Source organism: Lactuca serriola, chromosome 8 (assembly GCF_051521515.1).
Source record: "Lactuca serriola cultivar US96UC23 chromosome 8, Lser_US96UC23_V15, whole genome shotgun sequence".
NCBI lineage: Eukaryota > Viridiplantae > Streptophyta > Magnoliopsida > Asterales > Asteraceae > Lactuca > Lactuca serriola.
The window spans coordinates 23,059,749-23,086,435 of record NC_136415.1 but is presented as its reverse complement, the minus strand read 5'-3'; the positions used below and the strand labels follow the sequence as shown (position 1 = coordinate 23,086,435).

At 34.5% G+C, this 26,687-nt stretch overlaps 3 protein-coding genes across 3 annotated transcripts; 2 read left to right on the top strand and 1 right to left on the bottom strand.

Annotated features, from left to right (window-relative positions):
- LOC145066702 (uncharacterized) lies at positions 1-978 on the bottom strand. Its single transcript, XM_079013980.1, has one exon. It carries the CDS (start codon positions 976-978, stop codon positions 1-3), a length of 978 nt encoding a protein of 325 aa, XP_078870106.1.
- Positions 979-8,662: 7,684 nt separating this feature from the next.
- Positions 8,663-12,871, top strand: LOC145066701 (uncharacterized). Its single transcript, XM_079013979.1, has 3 exons — positions 8,663-8,798; positions 11,408-11,940; positions 12,023-12,871. The coding sequence occupies exons 1-3, from the start codon at positions 8,663-8,665 to the stop codon at positions 12,869-12,871; spliced, it is 1,518 nt and encodes a 505-aa protein (XP_078870105.1).
- A 105-nt stretch (positions 12,872-12,976) lies between these two features.
- Positions 12,977-13,339, top strand: LOC145066700 (uncharacterized). Its single transcript, XM_079013978.1, has one exon. The coding sequence runs from the start codon at positions 12,977-12,979 to the stop codon at positions 13,337-13,339; it is 363 nt and encodes a 120-aa protein (XP_078870104.1).
- The last annotated feature ends 13,348 nt before the right edge of the window (positions 13,340-26,687 follow it).

Genomic DNA, 26,687 nt, shown 5'->3' with positions numbered 1-26,687 from the left:
TTATGCTTGTTGGGGTTTCGTCGTAGGCATCTTTACACACTGAAGATATATTGATGGAACCTCCTTCATCTCGTGGATCCATGGTCTACCTAATACCACATTATAAGAAGATAAAGCGTCAATAACACAAAAAGTTTGTATATATTTCACCCCCTCTATGTATATTGGTAGTTTTATCTCCCTAATGGTGTGTTTCGTTTCTCCACTAAATCCTATGAGGACCGAGGATCTTTTGATTATCTCCGATTCCAGGATGTTCATCCTCTTCAGTGCGTCCAAGAGTACGATGTTGACCGAGGATACTCTGTCAACAAGGATCCTTCTGACGAAGTGGTTGGCAATGTACATTGTTATCATGAGTCCATCATGGTGAGGATCCTGGATCCCTTCCCTGTCCGTCTCGTCAAGCGTGATTTCCTTTTTCTTGCTAACTAAGGTATTCTTCCGTGATCTATTCTCCTTTTCTGTTTTAGAGACCTTGTTTTGTCTTTTAGCCTGAAAATAAGAAGTACCACAAATGTTAGATCCGCCTGAGATAACATTAATTATCTTGGCGTTTGGGGGTGGAGATCCTTGTTTCTTCGGGATCTTGTGACCATCCTGGTTGTTCTCCTTGGACTTTTCTTTCTTTCTTCTGAGGGTCTCTTTAAGATGTCGTTTGCTAATGAGATAGCTAATCTCCTTCCTTAGGGCTATGCAATCCTCCGTCATATGACCAAAATATTCGTGGTAAGCACACCGTTTAGACTTGTCTTTCCAATTGGTGGGCTTGTTTTCCTTCTTTATCCACCTTGCTTTATCTCTGAGATCCTGCATAGCATGGATTAAACCTGAAACATCCACATAAAAACAATAGTCAATGATCTTAGGAGGTTCCTCTTCCTCCCCTTCATCTTCGAGGGCATTAACCCTATGACGATCTGGTCTAGAATAGGGCTTCGATTTGTAGGATCTTGGAGCTGAGTATTCGACCTTCATATTGGGATTCTCTAATTGACTTGAAGGGTTACTCCTCTTCTAGACTTCTTTATCCTCTTCAAGCCTTATGAACCTCAATGCTTGACACCGAACTTTGTCCAATCTCTTGCATGGAGTCATCACGAGATCTTCATAAAAGGGTGAATCCTTCCTTAGACCCATCTTGAAGGCCTTGAGAACAGTCGCCATATCAATGTTGGGGATGCTCAGAGCTTCCCTGCTAAACCTATTAACAAAATCCCTAAGTCGTTCCTTAGGATCCTGAACCACCCGATAGACATCACTAGTAATCTTCTCGAAGGTTCAGCTACAAGAAAATTGGTTATTGAAAATATTGACTAAGTGTGGAAATGAAGTGATAGAATATGGAGGAACGTTTAGCAGCCATTTAAGAGCTGATCTCGTGAGGTTTGAACCAAAGCCTTTGCATAGGCAAGCTTCCTTTAAGTGCACTGGGATGGGAATGATCTCCATCCTTTCTCGGTATTGTGCTCCCTGCTCTTCAGGATTCGTAGGTCCATTGTAAGGCTTCATGCTAGGAGTCTGGAAGCGTTTAGGAACTTTGGTATCAGCTATTACAGGAGCAAATCTTGAGATCATGTGACTTGTTGGATATGCTTCTGATATGGGTTGAACAACCCCGAGTACGCTTGAGATCATCTGTCTCAAATGCTGAAGTTCCCTAGCCATGTTTGGACTTATTCATGAACCAACATTCATAGAGTTAGTATTAATAGTATTGTTGTATAAAATTTTACTTGAATCAAGGTTTCTAGGAGTATTGAAAGGCTCATCGAGATCTTTGATCATTGATGCTCAATTGTTCATAGTCGTCCCACAGAGTGATGCAGTAGTAGCAGGAGTTGTGTTCCCCTATTGATTTCATGAGGATCCCGCATTTTCGAAGTTTAGGATCCTTGGTTATACAAATGTGGGCATCATTTCTGGGGATTTCTGAAATTCTGCCTTCATCCTCTCTACTTCTTTAAGTAGTGTTCTATTGTAATCTTACTACTGAGTCATCTGTTGCGTCATTTTCCTCATCATAGCGAAGAGTTCAGCAATAGTGACTAGAGCAGTCAGATCCTAGAGTCCTGAAGATCCAAAACTTCCATGGTTAGTGCCCGGAGGGGTGTTTCTCTTAGAAGTGTCAGGTGCTTTCCTCTGAACAGGGGGTCCACTCAGAGGAGGTGGTAGGCTTTTGGTTGGAATGGAGGGAGCGGGTGATGAAGAAAGGATCGGTTTTATAGACATGATCTTTTGAGGATTTTGAACACCACGTCCCCACTGTGGGCGCTAAATTGTTTTGGTAAAAAATTACACAAGTATAAATCAACCAAATTGAATGAGAGGTTGTAATGTTCAAATTGTGCAATAGATAAAGGTAAAGAGAATGGCACAATTGTTTACAAGGAAAGCCCTTGATCCTTGCTAGGATCTCCAGCACAAAACCTTGGGAGGTGATAATGATCACCTGCCTTGATGATTTTATTAATATAAAAATGATGATTACGGAGAATATTTCAGTAAGAACAATTGAAAAAGTTTGTAGAGTAACCTAAGAGTCAGTCGTGTGTGATATACATGTGTCAATTTATAGTCTAAACTAGCTAACAAGATGTCCGATATTCCCAGGATCCTATGACCAACTGTGTGAACGTTGTTAGACTTGGTATTTCGGGTCTTTAGCATAGTTGAGACGACTCTCTGTTAAGAATAAGTCTTCTCTTGATTGTTTCTGCACATGTGTTAATTAAGAAAGAAATATAACCGTTATAAATGTCGGTAAATAATAATAACGGTAATAGTCAGGATCCTGAGATATTTGAGGATCCTGAATGCTTTGAGGATCCTGGCCCTAACACCTATCCTTAAGTATTTTCAACTACGAAGGTGTTAAATTTATACGTGGGGATAACATGCTAAATATCTCAAAAAGTTCTTTAGTTATTATTAAAGTTGATCTACACAAGTCAATGGCTTGTATTATATCTAGGGTACCAATATCATTGATCTTGCTTCTCCAATAATCTCTACTACATATATGGCTTATCTCCCCGAAAAAATGATCTCAAAGAGTTTTTCGAAACCAAAATCCAATTAAACATGGTATCTACAAAACCCTGAAAAATCGCCCAATCATGTTTCCTCTTAAAGCCCTAAAAGTGCTTCCCTTTCTAGTCTAGTTTTTCCTACTACCTCTTCTAAGATCAATATGGTTAAGATAAGGAATTTAAGATTATTCTATATGAACGAATTTGGATTTTCCAAGCTAAATAAAGGGTTCTAGTTGAAGGTTTTAACAAAGGGAATGTCAAATTTTGCGAAAACTACATTTTCAATAAAAGTAAGTGGTTAAAGTTCAACAACAACAAGCACACCACCATAGAAAATTTAGACTACATATAAATTAACTTATGGGGTATTTCCAACATAACTATCTTGGTGGTGAGAGTTATATATTGTCTATTAGCTTTTAAAGAATGAAATATTATTGTTAGGAATCAAACGATGAAGAAATTTAAAAGTGAGGGTTGATAATGACATCGAGTTCTATACCAAAGAGTTCCATGCATATTGTAAATGGTATAGTTGAATGAATGAAACCATTATCCACAAGGATCGTTGTATGCAATTTAAAGCATTCTTACATCATTAATGTTGGGTTGATTCAACCTTGACGGCATGTTATTTTACAGATCTTTCACCCTAAATTCCGTTGGACAAGAAGACGTTGGTTGATATTTGGTCTGGTTCAACTACATACTACTTAGAGTTGCAATTTTTTGGGTGCATTGCATATGCTCATGTTGACAATGGTAAGCTTAATTCCAAGCTATTAAAAACATTTTTTTGTTACAAAAAAGAGGTGAATGGGTACCAACTTAGGAATCATAAGATGAGCTAGCGATCATAAGCCGAAACATCATTTTCAACAAAATTTATGATGCATTTATGTTCAAATAACAAAGTTTACTCTCAACATGATTCTTTACCAATTAATTTAAGGGTGTTTGGTTCGTATAATGTTTTTGGAAGGAATGCAATATATCGTTAGAATTGGAATATGAATGAATTAGAATATGTTATGTGTTTGGATGACATGGAATCAAATCTGTTTGTTATTTGGTTTGTAGATTTATCGAAGGAATTGGAAAGTAAGTTACGTGTTTAGAAACCTACTTTATTCCACATTAATAGAAACATAATTTACTCTAACACCAACTTTTTGGAACTAGAAGTTGTGATTTTGGAACTGCATTAATAGTAGGGCAGTTTTGTTGCCTAAGCTGTAATTTTGGAACTACATGAAATTGAAACCTCTTTTTGTTTCTCTAATACTTAATAATCAACCATTCCTCTTCTTTTTATATCCATGACCCGATTAATTTTCTAAACTATTTAACACTTTGTAAGAAAACACTTTGTAAGAAGGAAGTTGTCTTAAAAAAGTAAAGCATTATATTCCAATGTGCTTATACTTTCAACTTTGGTTCTTTTATATTCACCAAAAAGTTTAAGAGGTTTTTAAGAATTTATACAAATAGCAACTTTTAATTATACATGAAAATGCATGGTCTATATATGTATCTTTGTGTGTGTACGGTGTACCAATATGAATGTATGCGTGTGATTGTGTGTATCTATGTATATATTATAGCATTCTAATTTCATTTCTTTGTATTACAATAAAATTTTATTACGTGTAAGTAATTTTTATTAAATGTCTAAAATTAGTTTGGCAAATACTAATTTAGAATAAATTTCGTTTATAGTCCTTGAATATATTATTAATTTTTATTTCTTTCATCTTTATGTTTACAACAACAACCTACTACAATAAAATTTATTATGTGTCCGTAATTTTTATTAAATGTCTAAAATTAGTTTAACAAATACTAATTTAGAGTAAATTACATTTGTAGTCCTTGAATATATTATTAATTTTTATTTCTTTCATTTTTATGTTTACAACAACAACCTACTTTAATTATTTTCTTTTACATTGTGGAGCGTTTATTGGATTGCGGTAAATGAATAGATTATCACACCACAATGTTGCCTTAAGAGAAAATGAAAGTATAATGTCAAAACTGAAATTTCAACCAACACTAAAAAAATTTATTGTATTAGTTTTCATAAAAATATTTATGATGTTCATTACAACATCCTACTTTTTTTTTTCATCACAACACTATACTTATGATTTTTTTTTCTCATGGAAGTGACAGTTGCATGCTATAAATAACAATATTTTTTCATTTTTTTAATATAACATCATACTTTTATTTCTTATTCTTATTATTTAAAAAGTTATTTTTTTATCTTATTAAACCGTTATACATAGAAAGAATAGTGCTATTGTGTATAAAATTTTATCAATAATCAATGCTTAAAAGTAAAGTATGTTGCTATTCTTTGCAAATTCTCCAAATTTAGTTGTTTGATTGCTGGTTAGGCACAATCAATAGGAAAAATAACTAAATACAATAGTTACTGAAATACCCTTTGAGGAACTAAACGGAGATACAAATTAAGAGATTTGTGGTCTTTTAACATCAACCAAAGAGTTACAATATCATCAACCTACAATACAATAAAATTGATCCTGATCCTTGTGAAAGGGAAGCTAACCTCTTTAATGATAGTCGTGTTATAAATAGATTTGTAAAAATTTACTAAAATGACCATCAATGGTTTTTCCATTTATAGCAATTGACATATAATAAAAATTATTAATTAAATGTACATACAACAAAAATTATTAATTAAATTGCCGCCACAACACGCAGAGGCTTAAAACCATTGTTACTAATAATCTCCAAAGCGTATATAATTATCGTTTTAACATGATTTTCTTTTCGAATTATTTTTCCGTTTCCTAACGTCATTTTATCACATCTTGTAATAATTGATACCATACTTTGGAAGAATACTTACAAATGCAATATCAATATAGTATATTATATATATTGATTCCTTGTTAAATAACTTCACTTTATGTGAATGGACTGATGGACATATGGGGTATTAATTCGTTTAGAATCTCATGCTTTTGGATTTTGGAGGATCCATTAGAGGGGAACATATTTTTAGTTATATTTTAAAAAAACAGTTATTTAGTTCATCATTCTTATACTAACTAATAAAAGAGTAGCTTTTTTTGCCATGTGTCATCATATTAGACATTTTAATTAATGTGTTGCCACTTGTCAATTTATTAGTTTTTCATTTTAAATTTATTAGACCTCCTCATTAATGTGATCTATTTTAAATTTTAAATTATTGTTTTCATTAACTCACAAATAAAAATATCTAATATATATTAAAAATTAATTTTATATATTTATTTGAATCAATGATTATAATTTTACATAACTAATAAAAATATCTCTTAAATTAATAATTTATTTAAAATAACTTATTAATAATTTTGAGTTTTTAATATAAAAGTTTGATTAATTTTATAACCGTGGTTCCCACGGGTTATAAACTAGTTTTTAATATACCAATCAATCATGTATACTATTTTACAACGTCCTCATTTTTATTAAAAGTGGCGACATACAAGAGTAAAGGGGAACAAAGTTACATAACATATATTATATTACAACACCAGTCGCTCCATTTGATATTAAAGACCCCCCTTTTATGACTACTCAACAAAAATATTAAGAGAAGTAGCCTCGCTAGAGAAGATTTTTTGCTGCAATAGTTCCAGATCGTCCTAATAAAGAAGAAATATATGAAATTAAAAATGGAAAAGCCTCTCATTGGTTCTTGTGAACACAGGCAAATGAAGAAATGAAAGAAATAATATTCAAGGAAAGCTCACTTGGATCCACAATACCCGGTCAGCGGAAAAGAACACCCTAGTATTGTGTGACTGCGATAGAACGGACATCAAACAAAATCCAAATCAATCAAGTTCAATTTCTATGGGTTTAGGTATTTCTGGAGTACGTGTGTTGAGATCCAATCAAGTACCATAAAGAACACCAGAAATCACACAACAAACAGAAAAGCATAAAGTTTAACAAGAAGATGAAAATAAAACTAGATAATAGTGAGAAAATAGAAGATAACTCGAAACAAGGTTCTAAAATATCATATCCATTCTCTTTAGATATCAAACACGGTTATTTATGCTCCCTATAACTCGTAGCTATAAGAGAACAAAACTTCATTGACATTTCATAAAACCAATATAATAAGAAAGTTTATTATTGACACACCTCCAAAGTTTATTATTGTCACACCTACGGTTAACGGCGGAAATATCGGACTGTGCGACGTCATCATGAATCACAGATATTGATTACATTGGACAATACACAAATATATAACATAAATATCATTACCGAATAAAATATTACATATTATATTAAGTTTTGAAATATTGAAATGAAAAATAAAAACAATGTTTTAATAGATATGCATAATAACAATTTAATCAATAAGATGGTACTCATTTGATTCCATTATTTCCGACTTATATAAATATGTGTACTTTTATCTTGAAAATTAACAATTTTATTTTATATAAGTATTATTTCAACTTATATTAATTGTACTTTTAATCCTCCAAAAGTATGTGTTTTACTGTATATATATGTATTGTTTCAACTTATGTATTAAGTGCGTTTAGATTGTTATAATAAGTTCCTATAATTGAGCTGCTGACGAGTTGTTGGCCTTCACGATGTTTCATCAGACGCAGTAAATGTTTAGATAGTTATCACCTGTGATTTGATCGTCGATGTTGTAACTAGCAGCCGTAGGTGAGGGTATCAACCTAGATAAATCTATACATAATTCTACCACTTACTTAAGATTTAATTACTATATGTAAGGGTCTTTGTTAAGTATTACACTTAGGTGATGAACGTGTCTCATGTAAACCATTGAATGAGTAGGTCTAAAACGTTGTAGCCCTAACTTTAAATGTTCAAGTTACTAGACCAAATTATGTTGTATAATTATAATCACGGTTTATAATTATATCATTTAATGATTTAGTAAAAACAAACGGGCAGAATAACGACATAGTATAATAATTATCCATATTATACGGACATAGTAACAACAATGCATTATATAATGTCATATAATATGATAATGTTTATTTAATCCATTATACAAAACAATAGTTTCTAACAATGGTTTATTATAATGATTAAATAACTAAATTATATAAACGATATTAAACAATTCACGTTTATATAAGTAAATAATATATAACATGTATTCTTCCTCGAAAACAGTAAAATAGATTAAAATGGGGTCGTGAAACTCACATTCGAAGCGTGTTTTTTCTAACGTCAAATCGTGCAAACGGAAACGGGCAGCGCTTCGCCATTAAATTAGTCGTAAAGTGGCCAGAAAAGCGGTTGGCTGCTAAAAATATTATGCCGAAAAAACAAATGGAAATCGTTGCAAAAAGGTCGCCAGAAAGTTGTCAGGAGCGTCGCTGGTGAGTTCTTGTTGGAAAGCGGAATGATGTCGCGGCTGTAGCGGCCGCTTGAGTAGCTAGGGGCGGTGTTGCTAGTTGGCCAGAGGGAGGGGAGCCTGTTAGTGGTTGGTGGTGGCCAGTGGCAGTAAACGGTGGTTCAAGTGGTGGCTTTGAGGGAGGTAGCTGGAGTAACTAGGGGTGGTGTTGCTAGTTGGCCGAAGAGAGGAGTGCATGTCGGTGGTTGGTGGTGGCCGGTGGCAGCGAACGGCGATTCCAGTGGTGGTTTTAAGGGAGGTTTTTGGAGAGCTTTTGGAACTGATTTTTGGTGAACGCAAGTGCAGCTCCTTGCCTCTTTATATAGCCAAAGGTTGGTAGAATGGATTGCTAAGATTGAAACGTACGACACGGTCTCGGGTGTCGGTTCTAGGTCCGGAATTCGACTTCCATAAAATATTTTGAGTACAAAGGTTTATAGTACTCGATAACATGAGTCGTAAAATGTAAAAATATCCACCTACCGAGTCCCACAACTAAGCAACCAATTCGTTTGAAAGTACGAATAAAGTGGCTTCCCGGTTGCCACGATTCGATTGTTTTTCGCAAAATCGTTAGACTTTCATCAAACGAAAAACTTAGCAATTGAGTCAATTAATAGATTACTTCCTGATTCACAAAATGCCGATGTCTTTTTCTAGCGAGTTCCATAAGCCATCTAACGAATCGTTTGAAGATTTGTTACAAGGAAAGTGGTTTCTGCTCTCTCTAATCCTTAAGGAATTTTTGGCGATCGTGTCATAACCTGTGTACACAAAAGATGTTTTATACACATTTTATATCAATAATTTGTTTTTATCCCTTTTTTTGTATTATGACAAGTTTTCAACTTTCGCATACCAACTTCAATTTCAATATTTTTTATATATTCGGAATCCTATTGACACATATTTTCGGATTATGTTATTATTTATAGAAAATAATCCTTAATACACAATTTTATTTAACAACACATTTTAACATCATTTTTGCGTACAACGTCAAAATTTTACTCATCCGAATTTTTCACGGCCTGAGGTTTCAACTCATTTTTCTTATATATTTCAAAGTATAATATCTTATTTTCATTAAAAAAAATCGTCAAATGTTATTCATTAAGCCTATTACGTTGGCTTTCGTCGCATTTGCGATTGACTGTCTTTGACGAATTTTGACTATCGTCACATTCTCCCATCGTTGAAGGAATTTCATCATGAAATTTAACTCATGTCGCTGGTGGATGGAATATTGTTGAATAGTTGGGGGTACTTGCTTTTCATCTGATCCTCACGCTCCAAGGTAAACTCTACTTCTTGTTTAGAGTTCTATCGAACTTTTACTATGGGAACGTGGCTTTATTCTTGATCTCGTGGTCCATGATTTCCAGCAGTTCTTCAACGAAGTGGAGTTTCAATTTGAGTTGAATTTCATTGAGAGGGATGGAAAAAGTGTCTTCAGACAAACACTTCTTGAGGTTGGATAGGTGGAAAGTGTCGTGTACATTGTTGAGCTCCTGAGGCTACTTGAGATTTAAGCTATGGGGCAAATTTTGGCAAGAACTTCGAAAGGTTCTATGTATCATGGGTTCAACTTGCCTCGCTTTTGAAATCATATCATTCCCTTCCTAGGCAGTGGCGGATGTGTGTGGTGCCCGAGGGGTCCCGGGCCACTGCTCCGCTTCAGTCCGTTAGGGTAAAAAAAATTATAATAGGTGCACTGGCTTCAAATTCGTTCGGGTGACATTATACTTTCGAGAATTCAATTCCCAAAAAATAAAAGTATAAAAAATGCTAGTCCAACAAAATAAAGAAAATTAGTCCAATAGCCCAAATGCATTGTTAGTTTGTGGCCCAAGTTGCTTATTACGTTTTTAACCCAATTTAGAATTAGCCCAATACCCCAAATTTCTATTAGGTCCATCGACATTTTGAAGAAAAGAAATTGGAGTGTTGGACGATCGAGACTACAGAAAAGAAAAAAAATCGGCACCTGTGAACTATGAAGCCGTGAAGGGCTGCGGGTTGTCGAAGAAGAAAAAAGAAATTGGTTACTGACTTGCTTCCTTCAATCGATTACAACCATTCAAGTGTTCAACCATTCGATTTTGCTTGGCTTGGCTTGGCACTCCTTTCAATCCTACAAATACAATGAAATAAGTAAGTATTGATAATTTTAGGTTTATGAAATTAGTCAAATTAGTTGCTTTTTTGTTGAAATTTCTTATTGTTTAGGTGAAATTAGTAGTTGTTAACCTTGAAATTACTTGTTTACTTGAAATTAGTAGTTATTATTTGTTAACCTTGAAATTACTTGGAATCTTGGATGGCTTATTTGTTTGATATTGAATTGTTAGGATAAACTTGGGTCCTTTTTGGGAAGAACAAGCATCAATAAATCAAGTGTTAGAGAATCCTCCAAAAGACCAAGCTCCAATGATTTAAGTTTTGAAGAATCCTCTAAAAGACCAAGTCCTTCTAATCAATCATTCTCTTCGGTTTCTAATGTAAATCCACAACCTACAACTACTCCAATTACAAATGTTGAATTGAAAGATCTTCCAAAAGACCCGAGTGTTAGACCAAAGATTACAACTTACCATCCAAATCAAAGAGATGAAATAAGGAGGGCATATTTGCTTCAAGGACCTTGTCAACCAAGGGGTCATACATTCCCTTCAAAGAAAATAGGTTCAAAAGGAAGTCGTTTTGTTGTTAAGTGGTTTGATGACTTAGATTGGTTAGAATATAGCATAAAATAGAACAACGCTTTTTGTTTATTTTGCTATGTATGTGGAGACATGGTGGGAAAACAACATGGGAGAGATGCATTTGTTTCACAAGGTTTTGATAGTTGGAATAAAAGACAGTCATTGAGAGATCATATTGGTGGTATTGATAGTTTTCATCACAAAGCAAAAAAGAAAATTGTGAATTTTTATTGAAGAAAAACAATCTATTAGTGAAGCCTTCAAGAAGCAAACCAAGATTAAGGAGAGTAATTATAAACTTCGTTTAGGTGCTTCAATTTGGTGTTGTAAATTTTTATTGAAAAATGGTTTACCATTTCGGGGTCATGATGAGTCGAGTGACTCTCTTAATAGAGGGATTTTCTTGGAGTTATTATCTTTATTGAGAGACCATAATGAAGGCATTCGCAATGTTACCTTAGAAAATGCTCCTCAAAATAATCAAGTGACGTGCCCGAGGACTCAAAAGAAAATTTTTGAACGCTTTTCAACAGAGATAGTTTTAGATATTTGCAAAGAAATTGGTAAAGATGTGTTTTCTTTATTGGTTGATGAATTTAGTGATGTATCAAAAAAAGAACAAATGGACATAGTTTTGAGGTATGTTGAAAACCGTGGAGTGGTGAAGGAAAGATTCATTGGAGTGGTGCACGTGAAGGATACATCCTCTATGACTCTTAAAGCAGCCATAGATTACGCTTTTACCCATAAAAATTTGAGTATGTCTCAGGTAAATTTAACATTTTTTCTTCCTTATTATGAATTTTAATTGAATATTATTCGCTTTAATGTTTAATATCTCTTTTTATCAGGTAATAGGACAAGGTTACGATGGGGAAAGCAATATGCAAGGTGCATTTGGTCTAAAAGCTTTGATTTTACAATATAATCATTCAGCGCATTATGTGCATTGCTTTGCACACCAACTTCAGTTAGTTATTGTGGGTGTAGCAAAGAAGCATGATGGTGTTGCCAATTTCTTTGAGAAACTTTCTTTGGTGCTTAATGTGGTAGGTGGTTCATGTAAAAGAAAAGACATGCTACTGGAAAATCAAGGAGAAAGGGTCCAAATGTCAATTGGAAATGGTGAACTTGAAACTGGAAGAGGGTTAAATCAAGAGAGCTCGCTTATTCGAGCGGGAGATATAATATGGGGTTCACATTTCAAAACCATCACAAGTTTGATGAACTTATTTGCAGAGGTTCGTCATGTTCTTACTTATGTCAAAGAGAAAGGATCCTCTTTAAGTAACCAAAATCAAGCATTTGGTATCTTAAAATATTTCAAGACATTAGATTTCATGTTTTACTTACATTTGATGTATGAAATTTTACACCTCATGAACGTATTCTCAAAGAATCTTCAAAAAAAGGATCAAGATATTTTAGAAGCGGCTTCTTTGGTTAGAGGGACAATGGACGCATTGAAGTCTTTAAGAGACACGGGGTTTGCTAAACTTTTATCGAAGGTATTCTCTTTTTGTCAAAAACATGATATTAATATTGTGGAGATGACAGAAAATCATGTCACATCAAGAGGCCATAAGACTAAAGTTACTAATCAATTTAATTTTGAAGTTCAAATTTTCAACACCGTCATGGATATGCAAATTACAGAATTCGGGGACCGATTTAGTAAACTTAGCACCCAATTACTATAATACATGGGAGCTTTGAGTCCTTGTGATTCATTTGCTAAATTTGACAAAACAAAGTTGTTAAAGTCGAGTTAGTTATACACAAAAGATTTTGGTGATACGGAGAAGATGCAACTTGATGGTGAACTTAAAATATATTATCACGCTTTGCATAAAGATGACCGGTTCACTAGTTTGCAAGGAATTTCAGACCTTTCTCGTTTGATGGTGGAAACGGGGAAACATCGGTCTTATCATATGGTTTATAGATTGTTGAAGTTGGTTTTGGTTTTACCCGTTGCAACCACAACGGTCGGAAGATGTTTTTCAGCGATGAAGTTTTTGAAGAAGGATTTGCGTAACAAAATAGGTGATGGTTTTTTGAACGATGTCATGATTTCTTATGTTGAAAAAGAGGCACTTATGAAAGTAAATATCGAAGATGTAATGGATCGGTTTCAAAAAATGTGTACTCATAGATGTCAAATTTAGATATTAAGATTTAATGGAACGATTTGATGTACTAGTACTTTTAACTTTTTTTATGTTATTATATTCGGACGAAAAAAATTGTGCCACTGCTATGACAACTTTCTGCGTCCACCACTGTTCCAAGGAGAAACTTTTAGCATTACTCTGTCTCCCGCTTGGAACTCCAAAGTCTTATCTCTATTGTTAGCATAGCGTTTCTGTCGATTACGTGCAACCTTAATTTTGTTGCCTATCTGGACGATCTTCTTAGTTCTCTCGTGTATGATCCCAAGATCAGTAAGTAGTGTATCACCCTCATGTTGTTTTTCTTGTTTTGTATCACCCACTTCCACCCAACATATCAGTGATCGACACTTTAGCCTATATAGTGCTTCAAACGATGCAACTTTAATGTTGGTGTTAATTGTTATTGTAGGAGAACTCATTTAGAGGCAAATGAGTATCCCAACTACATCCAAAGTCTATCACACATGTTCAGAGCATGTCTTCCAATGTTTAAATGGTCCTTTCACTTTTTCCATCTGTTTGCCAGTGGTAAGTTGTGTTGATGTAAAGGCACCTTCCCAAAGATTTCTATGATGATTGTAAAAATCACGAGGTTAATATACTATCTCTGTCAGAGACGATAAATATTGGCACTCCATGTAATTTAACAATTTCCTTGAGATAAATTTTGGTTAGCTTCTCCATCTTGTCTTTTTCTTTGAGGTCCATTGTAATTTATTCCCACTTCCATTTAGGTATTCATGGTTATTATAATAAACTCGAAGGCTATTATTAATCTACTTTGACTTGAGCACAAGTCAAGAACTTTCCCATTGAAATGGAAATATTTTCTTTCATGTTCGGCCGGCAATATTGTCTCTTCAAGTCCAGATACATCTTGTTAGAGAGAGATTTGAAGGAGTACCTTGATCTGTGAGATTCGCCCATGACTTAGCTTCTGATGTCACCAATTTTTGGCATCCAAATTCAGTTCATTACATATCTTCCTTTGTCATCCCTAAGCTCGAATTGTTTATCCATTCCTCACAAGGATTCGCTTGCAATGTTTTCTTCTTTTCAGAGCCTCAAGTTGAGCCTATCAGATTTGAGCGGTAAGGTTTGAATAGATAGTAATCGTTAGTGCATACAACGAGGTTTCGTTTGTTCCTTCATTCTCAAGGCATATACTACTACATTTTCCTTGCAAGGTTGATAACAAATTTTACATTCATAGTCATTCAAAAACTCTCCATTTTCTTTGTATCATGTTGAGTTCTTTCTGATCAAAGATGTGCTAAAGACTCTTATGATCGGTAAACATTGTGTTGGATTAAGATGTCTAAGCCACTAACTAAGTTGATATATTCTTGAATTAGAAGCAAAATCATTTTTGGGTTGCCCTCATAACAGATAACAGAATAGAATGACTTTTGGAAAAAGAGGCTGATTTGTTAAGTTATTATATGATTAAGAAATTATAACAAATAATTTATTAATATATTATATGGTTATTATATTAATTTGAAATAATTATAATTAACTAAGAAATAACAAATGTTAATTGCAATTAATTTCGGGTTAATTAGAATTAATTGGAGGTGCAGGACTAAGTTGTAATTGTGCAATAGTTGAACAATTGAGGGATTGTAGAACCCTCCTATCATGGCCGATTTTGGCTAGGGCTTTAGGGTTTCTAGAATTCTCATTGTTGATAACTAAGGAGTTGAATAATTTTCATATTTGAAATATTATCATTATATTCAAATTAGGGTTATCCAATGTTTCTTTATAAGCTATAAATAGGACCCCTAGGGTCTCATATTTTTGTCCGCTCTTCTCAAACTTCATAGATCCGACATTTTGCTCCAATCCTCACCTCTCCTCAAGTCTCCTAGTTATTAGGGTTTTTGGTACAAGCCATTAGAGGCATCCAAGTTTTTGGTGCTTGCTTTCCACGGAACTCAAAGGAGATGTTGGTTGATTAATTTCTACATTAAGCAAAAGGTATGTAACAATATTCCTTCATATAATTTCGTTTATACAAGCGTTTCCTAGGGTTTCTTGACGTTCATTGTTAGTTTTTATCCATAGAGAAAACGTAGATCCCTTCTAGGTTGTGTGTGAACTTAAGGGTTTAATAGTTTTTCTGCCAGATGACTTTTTTATAACCTAGAAAACTCATCAGTGGTATTAGAGCCTAAATTTTCTATTTGATTGTGCATATAAATGAATTTATCAAAATTAGAGTTTATGGAAATTAAACCCTAAAGGCTTATAATTTCGATAATGACCAATGTTCTTGAAACCCTAGCCTCTACCCTTATTTTCGAAAATTGGTAGGATTACTTAGGGTTTCTAGTTTCCTTAATTCTAATTTTAAATACCTTAAAAATCAGATAATTAAAAACCTAGTAACCCTTATCCCTTGTTTTTATAAGTTTGAAGGGTTATTGGGATAATGATTAAATTTGAATTATTTATTAATTGTTAATTGAAGACAATTATTTAATCTATAATGATTTAAATTTGAATTATTTTATTAATTGTTTAATTGAAGATAATTATTTAAATCCCTAATGGTTTTATTAATTGATAATTGGTAAATCATTCATAGATTAAAATTAATTAATTATTAAAAGTTTAATTTGAAAGTTAATTTTAAACCCTAGTATTTTGAAAAAGTTTAAAATACACCTTATACTCTATATGATTGAATGTTTAATATATTGTATATTGTATGTATAAGATAAGTGAATCAAATCAATAGTAGGTCTCATTCACGAAACCATACTATAAGAGGGTATAAGGAAACAACTTATAAAATGGTTGTTGAATGGGTAACCACTCTCACCCATCGCTCCCTTGTATGGTGGAGGTTCGTTAGCCGAACTGGTTTGATAGGACATAACCTCTAGAAGTATGATACTATAAAGTAACATAGCCTTTTATAAATCCTAACTCTAGTTACTTTAGGTTAAAATGTGAAGTGTATGTTAATCCATAAAAACGCACATCACCCTTTATATGTCATTAGTGGAGCATGCGTGGTTAACCAGCACACTAGTTTGGGACTATAAAGTTGAGTGATGGATAAATTGAAATTACCATTGTTGATGGAGCGTTTACGGTTTACCAGCACATGAATTTGAGTGATAAATGACCTCAAGGTTGTCAAATGGGTTTGCATGATTATTCTCATCTAATATGTGATCCTCGCTATCCCAGTCACAATTTTGAAGAGCATAATCTGAGATTAAACATGTCATTGATAAGATTCAATGAATCTCAAACGATCTAAGAATTTCATGTTAGATTAAAATTGGTAAATATGTGTTACCTGCCTTAATAAATTCACAATTAGATTACAACATCCTTCTTCTACGTTGTGAATTGTATTTTGGATCCTAGCCTTGAGTATTGATATTGGGTTAAAATATTAAGGTATAATATCACTAACTAAAAACTATGTATCTTTATACATATATATGGAAACAGTGATCTCGCTACTACTAAATCCCCCCCTCCAACTCAAACTTTTCTCTACTCCCAATTCTATCAAAAGAGAAGCTCATTGGTCCTAACTACACGGATTGGATGAGGAAATTGAAGATGACTCTTCGATACGAGAGAAACGAGTATGTCCTCTAAAAAGCTTGTTGTTGAAATCGATCATTACACCGCTACTCCTGAGGAAATTGCGTCCTACAACAAACATTCTGATGACGCCACTAAGGTTGCTTGCATCATGGTGGCCTTTATAGCACTTGAACTAGACAAGTTCTATGAGGACGAATGGCTATATGAGATAAGTCTCGACCTTGCTGGAAAGTTTCATAAAAGGGCGAGACAAGAACGCAAGTGGTCAAGTCTCTTTAGGCATGAAAGCTCAAGGAAGGAGAATCTGTTTGTCCTCATGTACAAAAGATGCAAAGGTACGTGAAGAAACTACAAAGACTCACGGTGTTGTTTGATGAGGATTTAGCCATTGACATGGTCCTTAATTCTTTGTCTCCTAGTTATGATCAGTTTTTTTCTAACTTATCATTTAAACAACACGGAGACGTCATTGACCCAACTACATAACCTGTTACAAACTACTAGGTCGGGATGAAAAAAAAATCAATCCCTTTCTACAACAAGTGCTCTTGTCTTGGCCATTAGATCTAGAAAAGGGGGAAGGATCCTTCCCAATCCAACAGGAAAAGGAAGGCCCATTTTGAAGCGTCTAGTAGTGGGTCCAAGTCGAAGCCCAACTTTGATGTCCCTACGATCAGTGATCCAAAAGAGGCGACTTGCTTCCATTATGGAGAAAAGGGTCATTGGAGAACAAGCTGTCCTAAATACCTGCATATAGGGTTCTTCACTATTTGGATAAAAACAAATTCTCCAATTGGACAATTCGGATTGGACCATTTAGTTCGGATATTCGGATTTTTGGATTGGATTTCACCAAAACTGAGTTACTAGTTTGGATTGGTTTTGGTTTATAAAATAAGAACCGAATAGTCCAAAAAAAATATTTATTTATTTTTTATATATCGATAATTATTTATTAATTTTATAATTTATTTTTCAAAAAAATTCAAAAGGCTTCACCTAAAAAAATTAATATGCATTTTCACTCAAAAGTGTTATATCTGTTAAGTATTAAATTATAATATACCTTCTAAGTAGTTAATTATAAATTTTAAATTACAACTAAATAATTTGCTTTGTGTATCTTCTATAAAAATTGGGTATTATTATAATTATATATTGTTTTAAAATGTTATACCTTTTGGAAACCGAATTATAAAAACCAATCTAACCGTATTGTAAATGGATTTGATCGGATCATATTTGAATTTAGTTTGGACAATTCGGATCCATATTGTAACAACCCAAAACGGGATAAAAATTTTCATTTTTAAAACAAGTACTAAAAGTATAAAAATTGTTCCAAAACCATCACAATGTATAAATATCACATTATCAGAGTACAATATCAAAATGCATAAATAATGGGAGATAAAGATGTGCCATCACGTCGGGCCCTTCCCCTTAGTACCGAAAGTACCTGAAACCATAAACACAATATGTACGCAAGCTCTTAGTAAGTTTTCCCCAAAGTACCACATACCAACATAAAAATTAACGTTATGGGCCAAAACATAGTCTTGCATATAATTCTTGTTGAGGGCCAATTCTCGGTCTTCCATACAATTGTTAGGGGCCAAATCCTGGTCTTTCATGCAACTGTCACACCCCCAAACCGGAACGGCGGAAACGTTCGGAGACGTAGGACGTCATGTACAATATCATAGCAATGAATAATAGTAATCAAAGAAACAACAACCATTGTATTAATAATAATAAAGTTTTTACATTGTATTCGAATCACAACTTGATTGACTCCGAAAGTAAATAGCAAAACAAAGACTTGAAGCTACTATGCTCCATCTTCTCGGACCCTGTGCGTATACCTGTCTACTATTTTCTTGAGAATACAAGTAGTTTTGAAAAAAAAAAAGTTTTAACATTTAAGTGGGTGAGTTCATAAGTATTTGGTATGTAAAAAGTATATTCTTTGTTTCTTGAAAACGTAAATGATCTTATCCAGAAAATCTTATATTTTTTATAAAACTGAATTGTAAGTTGTTTACTTGTAAAGTAATTGTATTTATCCCAGAAAATCCTATAATTTCCATAAAACTAAATTGTGATTTGTTTGCTTGTAAAGTAATTGTGTTTATCCCGGAAAATATCATATTTTCCAAAAAACTGAATTGTAGTCTAATATGATCCAACACCGAAAAGTACAAGTATTATTAATACTTAAAATAGTTATAAGTAGTTTTATTTGTATATAAAACCATTTGAAGAGATGTGTTTTTATGTAAAAACCCACATATAGTCGTTTTTCCCCATGTGAGTTTTCATAACCGTGCTAACGAATGATTTGCCTGCCTCGACGTTCTTCAGGCATCGCATTGTTTGATATTTGTCACCCATAACCTGTCGGTATGGATGTAGCTATTAGCCAGGGTGTCGGGTCATCAATCCCGTATAGATCTGTACACAATTATCACGCTCTCCGGAAGGAGACCCGGGTTATAATACAGGACTTGCTTGTATACCTTGGTAGGTACGACGAAGACATTGACTCACAACCTTATCCAACGAGTTTACATGTTTTTGTAATGAAAATGTTCATACATGGAATTGGTGCTCTTTTCGTTATGTTTAGAAATATAAAAATAATTGTATTTCTATATAATCGTTTCTTTGCCACGAAAGGGTAGAATAATGTGAATGTTCCCCAAACTATACCTATTATAGTTTAAAATATATGTTTAGTTGAGAATGAAAACGGTTGTGTTTTAACATAGGTTGCATGTAAATATTTATGAAGTTGGTAATAACTATGTTTCTCAGATTTAGTAATTTCACGTATGATGTTTATAAAAGATAGGAAAGAATAAATAATGGTTTGTATATTTACACAAGTCTCCTTGTGTTTTACTTGTACCCCCCCCCCCCCCCAAAAAAAAAAAAAAACATAGAAAAAGTTATAAAAAGTGTAGGGGTATGAAGTCACCTTATGTGTGATCGCGGTATAGATAACGAGGTAAAACGGTGAATTTGAGCTAGTATACGGGAAGGATATCGTAATCTTAATGGTTTTAAACACATAATAATGTGTGATTAAGATGATACAAGTAATATAAGTGTTGTATAATACAAGTTTTATGAATAATACTTACCAAGCCTTGTAAGAATTTGGAAGCAAAATAGTCTCCTGGAGTTTAATTGTACTTCAGATGAAGGAAATGGGTTTTGCTATTTGAGAGAGAATTGTGGAAATTTTTTTATTGGAAGTGTATTAAACGGTTCCTAATTTGTATTTTATATAAGGTAAATGAGATAAGGTTTGCATTGGTATGTGTAACTTGTTGTATTGGGAAAATAAATCACATATCAAGTGGCTAAAATATCTAGATATTAGGAGGGTTTTTGAGCAATTTTCCACCTAGAACACTAGAGATTTCGGTCCATATACCTTTGTGTTGACCCTAATGGGATTTGTTTTTGTGATTTCGGTCATGTGGACTGAAACCCAAAGTTTCTTGAGTTACAAAAGAAAACAACCTTGTACCTTGATTCCTTGGATCGTAAACTACTTAACATTAGATTCCTAGGCCGAAAACTCAAGTATGGTGGGTTATTTCATGGTTTTAAGTTTAATCTTTTGACTTGTGTTGACATAATTTAGCTTTAATCAATCTTAGGTTTATGTCTATACTTAGTTACTAGCTGATAGATATGCCTTCATGGTTATAGATAATACAATGAAATAAGGTTGCAAAAATGGTTTCAATTATACTTGGTTAGGGTTTAGACCTTGTTGGTACTAAAATATTTCGGGTTGTGACATCATCCCCCCGTTAGAAGGAATTTCGTCCCGAAATTTGTTCTAGAGTGGTTACTCATGAGCTAGGGAAGAGATGTGGGTACTTTTGTTTCATCTGATTTTCTCGTTCCGAAGTGAATTTAGGTCCTCGTTTGGTATTCCAGTGGACCTATATTATTGGTATATGACTTTATTTTGTTCTCTTGATCTCCCTGCTCAAGATTTCTACTGGTTCTTCTGCAAAGTGTAGACTCTTATTTACATCGAATTCATCGAGTGGAATTACTAAAGTCTCATCGGATAGACATTGTTTCAGATTGGATGATTGAAAGATGCGGTGTATGCTACCGATTTCCTGTGGTAGTTGGGGTTTGTGTCTGTATAGTGCTTCATTCGGGGTAGCATTGGTGTCGGGGGTAGGTATTGTTTGTAAGAGGACTCAACCAGTGATAGGTGAGTGTCCCATGCATTGCCAACGTCTATCACACACACGTGAAGCATACCTTCTAATGTTTGACTATTTCACTCATTCTAACTATTTGTTTAGGCATGTTAAGCTATATTCAAGACGAGTTGGGTTTTCAAACTCTTATGTAACGACTGCCAAAAGTGTTAGGCAAATCGATTGTCTCTTATCCATAATAATTGATAGGAGTATATTGTGCAGTCACACTGCTTCCTAGTGGTATGTTCCATTCAGCTTTCCTACTTTATCTGTTGTTTTGATCTGTAGAAGTGTGTGGGTTCAACTTCCTTGTCTACATTCATTCGAATGGTAGCATGTTCACTTGTAGTACTGGGCAGCTTCATCCTGAAGTTCATGATAGGATTCATACCTGGTTCATCTATTATCACCTCGTGTATACAAGTCGTATATAATTAAGATTGATAAGACAGTCGGATGGGTAACTCTGCCCCAAGTCCACAATCAGACAAGGAACAGGAGATAGGGTGGAAACACACGTCCTAAGTCCGTAAAATCTTAATTATATACCACCCTCTCTTATACACTTAGTAGTGATATGCTAGATGTATGGGTCCTTAGTCTCTATTCTTAAACTTGACTTGTTGTACGAGTGGTATTCCTGGCAGGTCTGTTGGGGATACTTCGGGAAGGTTACAGACTTCCGGAACATCCTCAACGTTCTTCATTTCAAGTTTCTTGTCTACAAAGTGAGCTAGGAAGGAGTGGTACCCCTCGCATGGGTACTTCTGAGTAAGCGACGATTCGGAGGTTTGTGTCGGACTTGTCATTATAGATTGAAAGAGTTTCGTTATTCGGTTAGTTAAGGCGAAGGGTCATTTTGTAGCACATGAAATTGGTATGGTGAGGACCAAGACAATCCACGTCGAATGACGACGTCGGAAATTTTTATGGTAACAAGTGTTAAGTCGGTTTGGAAGGAGTGATTGTTTAGAGCGATGGTGTATTCTATGTATATGTCTTTAATGCTTTTTGTTTTTTCCTTTTTATTATTATTGTGAATATAAGCACTGATTTAGTGAGTACTAGCAGGTCCCTACTAGGTCCCTCTATAACTACTTCGTGTATACTAGTAATGTAGAATTAAGATTGGAAAGGCAGTCGACTAAGTGACTCTGCCCTAAGTCCACAACCAGACAAGGAACAGGAGATAAGGTGAAATCACGCACTCTAACCCTTAAAATCTTAATTATAAATGACCCTAATTTATACACAAAGCCATCATATCTCACCTGCAAGGATCCTTAGTTTTTATATGAATAATGTTATTAGTTCGGATGGTGGAGTAATTTATGATTATCATTTAATTTGCATCAGTTCTAGTGAAAATTTGGTATTTACTATTCTTGCCTGGAAATGTACCGAAAATCCCAATAGAGTTCCTTGTTACTTCTTTATGTCTTATTGTTAAGCTCCTCCCTCTCCTCTGTCATTCCTCTCTATTGGACAATCTCTCTTGAAATGCCCCGTTTCACTACATGTATGGCATACTTGACTTATACCGACATTGGTGGTTGAAGGGATGTGTTGAGTTGGAGTCCTATAGAAGTCGTGCATTGTGTCCCCTTCCTATTGCACCTATTGCAATGAAACACTCGACAGACTCCATTATGATGGTAGTTGCACTTGTGGTAGTTTGGGAGGTTTCCAGCATATGGTGTTGTCGGTGTTGAGGTAATAGGGTCAGTGGGGGTATGAACAACCATTGTTGTTTGTCTTTTGGCACGTCCTTGAGTGGAGTTGCCCCATCTCTTGTTCCATGGTCTTCGTTTCATGTACTTAGGTTTGTGGGTTGGGGTGTTCTTGCAGGCAGACACTCGTTGGAGCCTTTGGTTGTTACTAAAATTGAGATTTTCAACACCGTTTCCATGTCCGTCAGTGTCGTTAGCATTGAGTTGTGCCATGACAGCTGTCACGGCGGCTATGACCGCGACTTGTAAAGTGGCGGTGTCCATTTGTAGGAATGGTGTTGTGCTAGTAGGATGGTTACTTCCATGTGAAGGCATGGTTCTATTATAAGGTGTGAAATCAGTTCATAAGTAACGATGGTCGTTTCTAGTTGTATTCTATCTATTTATATACACATATATTTTTCGCGTTTTCATGTACGTTTCTTAATGTTTTGACCAACATCCCTGTGATATTTCGATGCTAAAGAGTAGGAATAGGTACTGTAAAAATGTTTAATTTTATCAAAATGGAATGTAGGTGTCAAAGCCTTAAGTTGGCTCGGGTTTTATAAGTTTTGAAATGGTGTACTTCACTTGATTTACTGTTACTAGTAAACCTGTCAATTATAAGATAATTTTTTTAAGGCTGTGAATCCTTATGGATATAAGGGGGACGAAATTTAGAGTGCAAGCCCACTCTAATTTCGTCCAAGGGCCTTATTCCAGAAGGTTCTTGAAGCTGCTTAGGGCCTAAGTCATCCAATTAGGGTTTTGACTGAAACCCTAGCAACTCAGCTATTTAAAGGACCCCAAGGCTTCAATTTCGGCTACATCAAGAAACCATAGAGTTACTATATCTGAAATTGTTCCTCTCTCCTTCTCTCTTTTTGATCATCTTCTTGCTTGTGGTATTTGTGAGGCATTAGAGGTGCTACACTTAAGACATTAAGCCTCTCGAAGATTGAAGATTCTTGCAACTATTGAAAGGTATCATCTAAACTTGTTTTGTTATCGATCTAGATTTCGAATTATGCTAGATTAGGGTTTATGAGCTTTGGATAAATTTGCATGTACAATAGATAAACCTAGATCCAAAGCTTTAGGGTTTTGCATGTGATCCTACTCTAAGACCACAACCAAACAAGGAATAGGAACTAGAGCGAAAATCACAACTTCTAAGTCTATAAAATCTTAATTATATATAAACTTAGCGTATATGCTCAGCAATTATAGACCTATCAGTAAAGGTCTATTAGTTGTCACGTAAGTTAATTATAGTACTTAGAATACTCTTATAGTATTTTAATTGTATGTTTGATTCTAGAGTTTCTTGAGATTTCGTTCCTTATATCTTTGTGTTTACGACCCTAATGGGATTTGTTTTTGTGATTTTGGTCATGTGGACTGAAAACCCAAAGCTTCTTGAGTTACAACCGAAAACAACCTTGTACCTTGATTCCTTGTATCGTAAACTACTTGACATTAGATTCCTAGGCCGAAAACTCAAGTATGGTGGGTTATTTCATGGTTTAAAGTTTAATCTTTTGATTTGCGTTGACATATTTTAGCTTAAATCAATCTTAGGTTTAAATCCATACTTATTTACTATCTGATAGACATGTCTTCATGGCTATAGATAATACAATGAAATCAGGTTGCAAAAATGGTTTCACTTATACTTGGTTAGGGTTTAGACCTTGTTGGTACTAAAATATTTCGGGTTGTGACAGCAACTGCTAGGGGCCAGATCCTGTTCTTTCATATTGGTGCTAGGGGCCAAACCTTGGTCTTTTATACATATATTACACAAGTAATTTGTATCCTATAGTATAAATAATCGGTTGGCCTTGGTGCCTTCGACCCATTTATACAGTGAGAAAACTCACCTCCGTCTCCTGGAAACACAATACGCTCTATCGCCGAACAGAAAAGTCCCACACTATCATCAACAAATAGCCCTAATTAGCATTAGGTCATAATCCTAAAGCTCACATAAAGGACCTATATTCGTGCAGGGTTTCATATCAACCACCAAGATAACATTTTTATCCTTCTAACAGGCCAAAGGAACTAAGTTCTAGCATTTCTAGCTTCTGGAGTTTCCCAAACTCCCAAAAGAGAACCCATGGACCAAAAATGAGCTTATAAACAAACCCTAACTCTAACTATCAAAAGGAACAATAAGGTATGAGCTTTTTACCGTCAAAAGCTTTCTAAGATGATGTAGATTCAGGATCTTGAAGCTCAACCACTTCCAAAGCTTGAACACCAAGTTCTTCTTCTTGAAAACACACCAAAAAGGCCACTCAAGTTACTTCCAAGCTCAAAAATTACTCTCAATGGCAAACTAGGGTATTAAGGACAATAATAACAGTAGAGGCTGATAAGAGTGAGGGTCCAAAGGTCATAAGTTTGTTTAAATTGGGCTCATGCCATAAAATTAGGGTTTTATCTTTAGGCTACGTACGCCCCGTGTACATGGCTCATAGTCCCGTTTCAGCATGTCCATGTACGCTAAGCGTACATAGATGTACGCTCAACGTACGAAGGGACCTCATTCGCAAATATATTTTTATTCCAAGGACTAAAAGGAAAAATACCTTGATTCGAGTGTTACACATATTTTGAAAATCGAAATCAAATTGGATTTTTTTTAATTGGATCAGATCAAAACAATCTATCCAAACGAACATCCCTACTTGCAGAACTTGAAATATGGTAAAAAGGTGTCTTCTTCAGGTATTTACACTATTCAAGTTAATAACACACAACTTTCTCATTCGTGGGTCCTCGACACATGATGTGATTTCCATATTTGTTCATATTTGTTGGGACTAAGAGAAAGTAAGAAAAGGATCATGGAAGGCTAAACCTAGTCATGGGGAATATGCGATCTTCACCTGTTACCAAGATTGTGACTTATGAACTTATGCTCGGTAGTAGTGTTAGGCTTAATTTAATTAATTGATGTTATACGTTGGATATGACGCGAAAAATTATTTCATTTCATGCATTTTTTTGAAAAAGGTTTTAGATATTCATTTGATAATGACATTTGATCTATTTTTGCTTTTCATAATGGTATTTTTATGTTTAAAGCGTTACTTTGTAATGGTGTGTATGAAATTGTCACCTGTGTGGATAACCTAGGCAATAGTGTGTTTCATATTGATTTATACAATGGTGTGAATAAGGCATGTTTGTGGCATTTTCATCTTGATCACATAAATAAGAAATAGATCACCCAACTCTAAAAGGATGAAGTGTTGGAATCATTGATCTTAGGACAGATGATAGATGTGAATCTCGTCTCTTGGGAAAGATGTCAAAATCACCTTTCACTAGATCATGTGAAAGAGGCAAAGGATTATTAGACCTAATCCATATGGATGTGTATGCCCATTTAGATCCACCACAAAGGATGCTAATCAATATTACATGACATTACAGATGAATATAGAAGATATGGTTATATCAACTTAATCAAACATAAATTGAAAACCTTTGAAAAGTTCAAAGAGTTTAATCATGAAGTTGAGAATCAATTAGGGAGGAAGATAAAGAAGCTTACATCTGTCAGAGGTGGTGAGTATCTTAGTATCTAGTTCCACAAATATCTCAAGGAATGTGGAATTGTTTCATAATTGACTTCTCCCAGAACACCACAATTGAGTGGTATGGCTGAGAGGCGAAATCGAACCTTGTTAGATATGGTTCGTTCCATGATGATTCGAGCTTTTCTTGTTATTCACTTCTGGGGGTATTCCTTAGAGACAGTCACCCATAACATAAATCTTGTTCCAATAAAGAAGGTTGCCA